The following is a 5592-nucleotide window of genomic DNA, read 5'->3' as shown; positions in this document are numbered from 1 at the left end:
TCTAAAAAACTCAAATTGATCTTTAAACCAATTTTTGTCAATAAAAATAACTAAAAAATTGACATAAACATCAATTTAATCTTTAAAATTATACTCAAATCTCAAAATGATAGTTAAATTTTAAAATTATTCAACTTGATTCCCAAAATTTCTCTCGAAGAATAAGTTGGTCCTTGAGCCAGCTTCCATCAATAAAACTGACTGAAAAATTGACATAAGCACACTGCTAATGTGCTGGTACCAATTACCATAATAGTTAACTGATGTGGCAAATGTAATTTTTTTTTTTATCAAGTTAGTCCCTTGATCCCTTTTAAAAACCCTCATCCTCAAATATTTTTAGCCCTTCTTCTCCTCTTCTCTCCTAATTCCTGGCCGAGCTTCGCACAGGGGGACCTCTTCTCTCCTCTTCTTGGTCTCGTCCCAATCTTGCCTGGTTGAAGCTCAACAACTACGACAATGTTTTCTTGGCGGAGGATAGAGCTGGATTTGGGTGTGTCTTGCGTGATTCTTCTAATTGGTGAGTGCGTGGCGGAGTAGGGATTTCTGTATATTAACAAAAAAAAGGTTTGTAAGAGGGATCAAGGAAGTAAAGAGGGAAGAGTGGGTCGAAGAGCACGGCAAGGTTGGAGTTTGCGGAAAGGATGAACCATCGGTACCGGAGTGAGTTGAAGAATGGGAGCGTGTATGTTGGTGGCTGTGATGTGTATGAGCACGTTGTGGTTCGGGTCGATGCAGTGCTGTTTCGGGGAGAATTGTCGCTGGTGAATTTGGGTTAGGGTTTGGGGTTGGGGTTTGAGGAAGGTGGAGCGAAGGAGTAGAGAGATGGAAGCCAGGTTTCCCAAGGTTGGTTGCGGGATTGAGTTTATGGCTCTGCTTTGGTTTTGTTTGACACCGCCACTGGGTCTAACAGTTAACTCAGTTGCCACTGTAAGGTACAACACACTTTACAACTACTACTAGCTAAGATGCCTCAGGAGATGTGGCAGATCACACCTGCTGGTTTCTATCCCACCACAAGGTATGTTGAAACGATGTAGTAGTCAGCTAATCCAGTCCTTTAATGTTTGATTTGCAGCGTGATTAACATTTCGGGCATAATGCATTGAAAATTTTGCATAGGATTGGGCTCACTGGACTCAGCAGTTGCTTGCGTCTGCGTTCTGATTAGAATTTAGATGGTAAGCCCTCTTTACCTCATAATGCCTGGTTAAAAGCCTCAAAGTTCCTGAACTCCAGTCTCCAGACCCCCTTCCCTTTTTGCTTTGCAAAGCTCTGTCCATTGAATCAAGTAGAAACTGCTGATCAATCGCTCAATTTGTTGACATAGGCTTTTAGGAAGCTGGAAACACCCCATTATATAAGATGGAATTGCTTCTGCTTAGGACTTCCTTCCCACCCTTTGAGAGGCTTCAAAATTTATGATAAAGAGATCAACATACATGCTAGTTTAAAAGCCTATATTTATTAATAGTCTATATTCAAACTTACAAATTAGTCTTATAGACTTTTAGGCTTGTCAAGTCTGAGTCGATTAAAACATAATTAAATATTTAAAATAGGTGAATTTTATCTAATCCTCCAAACTTTTGCAGCCCCATGGATCTCCAACAAAGGTATCAATTATTTATTTATATTTCTTTTAAAAATTAATTTAATAAATTATTTTCAAAACAAAAACTTTATTAAACTAGTTTATACATTGCTTCGTCGTTTGCATTGCCCACAAGGATTTAATCATATGGTGCATGTTAAATCGACCCTAATGGCTTCGTTTTACCTAAAAGGCTACGTATCATCAAAAATCAAATTGAATGGATTTGATTTACTTTACTTAGCAATTGAAATTTGATTCCATTTAGTAAATTAATCTAATTCGAAGTTATTAACTTCGATTTACAGGTGAACTCAATTTGCATGTAATTCGAATCCCAGGGTAAATTGAATTTAAGGGCAAAACACTTCAATAAACAAAATGCACATCAATATTATCTGAATGTCCCAAACCAGAAAATGCAACGTCAAAGTCCTAAAGCACATTTCTATATAAATCGAATTGATTAAATTCGATTTAATGAAACACGTAAAAACATTATTGAATGAAAATAGAATAAGTGGATTCAAATTAAGTGCATGGTTAAAATGCTAATAAATCGAATGGATTGGTTTCGATTTACATGTTTGCTTCGTCTCTCATAATTGGAATGTAATGGATTGGATTTGCATGGACTTTGGCTATAAAGTTTTTGTTTTGAAAAATAATTAATTAAATTAGTTTTAAAAAAATAATTTTTAAATAAACTTTTAGTATTAAATGTTTTTTCAAAACAAAAATTTTATAGTGAAAGTCCATGCAAATCGAATCCATTAGATTCGAATTATGGAAAACGAAGCAAACATGTAAATCGAAGCCAATCTATTCGATTTATTAGCATTTTAACTATGCACTTAATTCGAATTCACTTGATTCGATTTTCATTCAATAACGTTTTTCACCTAATTCGAATCTATTAAATTCGATTTACTACGTGTTTCATTAAATCGAATTTAATCAATTCGATTTATATAGGAATGTGCTTTGGGACTTTGACGTTGCATTTTCTGATTCAAGACATTCAGGTAATATTGATGTGCATTTGGTTTATTGAGGTGTTTTGTCTCGAATTTAATCAATTCTATTTATATAGAAATACAACTTGGGACTTTCACGTAGTCTTTTTGAATTTGGGAGATTTGCGTAATTTTAAAAGAGAGTTGGTTTATTAAAGTAAATTGCCCAATTATTTATTTATATTTCTTTTATTATTCACTATGTATAACTTGTTACTTACAATTTCATTCAAACAAATGGTTAGAATGGGTTTAGGGATGATTTGGATTTAGGGATGATTTCTTTTTCGATCGTTAGAGCAATGGAATTAATTTTGGACATTACTTTTGACTTTTATAGTAATTGAACTGATTTAAAATTAAAATTTGCATTGAATATAATTTTTGAAATGATATTGACATCAGTAAAGATAGATAGTATCATTTTGAAGAAAAATCTGTGAAATAATGCCACTTGTATAATCCATTAAACCCATTAAATGAATATTGTAATGTTATTGTAACTGCCCTAACAAAGATTCAATCAAAATATACCCAAATAAATTAGATGTATACGGTTATATTCTTGTATTTTATTACCTTATTTTTTTATTATCTTTTTATCAATTTGGTAAAAAATAGATCCAAATCAATTTAATATAGGTTATTTTCTTAATTATTTACAAAATTTTAATTTTTATCCCAATCTAAATGCACAAAATTTTCAATCTTTACATTTACAAAATTCTAATTTTTTGTTGCAATTTTTTCTTCAAATACAATAAGCCAAAATTTAAATACTCACTTACTCAGTTTTTATTTCAAATGTTTTTCCATTAGTTTGTAATATCTTTTAAATATGGGATATAATTATTAATTTTGTATTCAATATTTTTATTTTAGTTAAATTTTTATAATTTAATTAAGATTATTTAAAATAATTAAAAAATTAAATTGAAATAAAACTAACATAAATCTCACATTAAATTTAAAATTAAATTTTATAATATACGATCCCACAAATATTTATACGACATTTTGTGAAACTCAAAATAAAATAAAACTAAAGCCAAGCATTAGAGATGTCCTGTTTCAGTTCCAACTTGAAGTGGGAAGGAAAAGTTTAAGAGTCAATTAATAAATCTCTATTCGTATTGCAGCAAGGATAATTAAGCTTCCCACAATGATTAATTAGTTGAATATGGATCACCTCATGAATGTATCTCCCCACATATGGGTCAAGTTTGTATCAAACAATCAGGAAAAAAAAGTTTTGTGCATCACTTATTTACAATCCTTGTTTTGAGTTTGAAAGACTAGTTTTGTCCTGTTTTTAATGATTCTGATTGGCACCCTCCATAGTTGGATCCTTTCTTTCTGTAGGTCTCTTGCTGCTTTTTTCTTCTATTATTCGATTTGTTCAGTTTTGTGAATCTTTATGTATGCTGTTTGTTAATATAATTCAGTTCAATGATAATGCATTGCCTTAAGGTAGCATAAGGCCCACAAACATAGTGAGACCATCAATTAGGAAGTGTACATATATATTATGGGATTAATTGCATTATTATTTTTTTACAGGAAGAGTTAAGAAAAGAAAGAAAAAGAGAGGCCAACAGAAAATGTGCTCAGAGGAAGAGAAAGAGAGAACAGGTACATAATACAATATAAAAATGTGCATTATCTTGATTGATATATATCTCGAAATTTGAATTTCAATTTATAAACAAAACTGTTAATTTTATTAGGAAGCATTCCAAGAGCTCGAAGGATCCGTGGCAAAGCTTAGAACTGAAGTCCAATTACTCCATGAAGAACTTACTAGACTTCACAAGGAAAATAAGGAACTCGACCAGGAAAATAACTCCATTCAAGTAGGTTAATTAGAAGTTGTGTTAACATCTTTTATTTTTTGAGGATTATGACTTTGCTTGTTTAGATTTATAATTTAGAGATTATTTTTGTTAAATTCAAAATTCATTTAGTAACAGGAGCAGTAAATTAAGTGGATATGACTTGATAATTCATCACTCAACTTTTTTAATTAAGAGATTAGGAAAGTGAATCATAATGACCAAGAAGGAATTATGTCAATACCTTTTGATTTCTTTAGATAGGTATAACTGAATTTTTTTTTCACATGGACAGGAAGAAATTTTCAAGATGCATGGGATGAAATTATCAGCAAAATTTGTGATCAGTTCTGCTGTTGATGAAGTTTAGAAATTAGAAGCTATAGTTATAAATTTAGAAATGGCTTAGTTTCTGAGAATTTCTTGTAAATGTAGGTAATTATATTTTGTTGAATAAGCCTTTGTTTAATTAGTGTAGTAATATTAAGGTCACAAATCCAAATAACCGTTTCTTGATCACATTTCAAATTTGAAAATAAATTAAATGAAAATAAGACATAATATAGATTTAATATCTATGCATACGCTACAAGTTTAATTTGATTTTTCAAATAATACTACTAATAATAATAATAGGCAAAATGTCACAATATTAGACAATTTATACAAAAGAACAAGCGGCATAATGTCATTAAATATTAGGGAAAGTTAAAAATGGGTTAACTCAAATATGTGCAGAATGTTTGGAAGAGGACATGAGTAATTAAATTAAACTATAAAATAAGTAGAAGAAAAAGAAAAGGATAGTTAGGGGTGGGAATGGGTAAGGTAGAGTTTGAATCTAATCTTAACCTTACCCTACCCACGGGTTGAGATTTTTATATAAACTCAACCTTATCTTATTCGCGGGTTGAGAATATTTCAACTCTAATCCTACTCGCTCTTAACCCGTGGGTACTCGACCCTACCCGCGGGTTACAAAAAATATACAACATTATTATTTAACTTGATGATAATTTAAAATAAAATTGATTTTTATGTAAAAAAGATATTAAATTATCAATTAATGATTTTCTTTTAGTGGTTAAGAATCTTTTGCATTTAGTGATATGTTTTTGATTCAATATCCACTTAAAACATATTTTTATAT

The 5592-nt window shown here is 30.7% G+C and overlaps 1 protein-coding gene across 4 annotated transcripts; it reads left to right on the top strand.

Moving 5' to 3' along the window:
• Nucleotides 218–4993, top strand: LOC107625334 (G-box-binding factor 1-like). Of its 4 annotated transcripts, XM_016327958.2 has the most exons (7): nucleotides 221–836; nucleotides 978–1021; nucleotides 1123–1181; nucleotides 1596–1616; nucleotides 4171–4242; nucleotides 4338–4463; nucleotides 4738–4993. In XM_016327958.2, the coding sequence occupies exons 3-7, from the start codon at nucleotides 1179–1181 to the stop codon at nucleotides 4810–4812; spliced, it is 297 nt and encodes a 98-aa protein (XP_016183444.1). In that variant the 5' UTR covers nucleotides 221–836; nucleotides 978–1021; nucleotides 1123–1178; the 3' UTR covers nucleotides 4813–4993. The 4 variants fall into 4 exon arrangements, 3 of the variants coding, with proteins under 3 accessions (XP_016183444.1, XP_016183447.1, XP_020973268.1); XR_002358569.1 differs by lacking the exon at nucleotides 1596–1616 and having other exon boundaries at nucleotides 218–836; XM_016327961.2 differs by lacking the exon at nucleotides 978–1021 and having other exon boundaries at nucleotides 221–935; nucleotides 1079–1181.

Source organism: Arachis ipaensis, chromosome B01 (assembly GCF_000816755.2).
Source record: "Arachis ipaensis cultivar K30076 chromosome B01, Araip1.1, whole genome shotgun sequence".
In the NCBI taxonomy this organism is placed as follows: Eukaryota; Viridiplantae; Streptophyta; class Magnoliopsida; order Fabales; family Fabaceae; genus Arachis; species Arachis ipaensis.
Note: the sequence above shows the minus strand (reverse complement) of the source record. Positions and strands in the feature narration are given on the sequence as shown.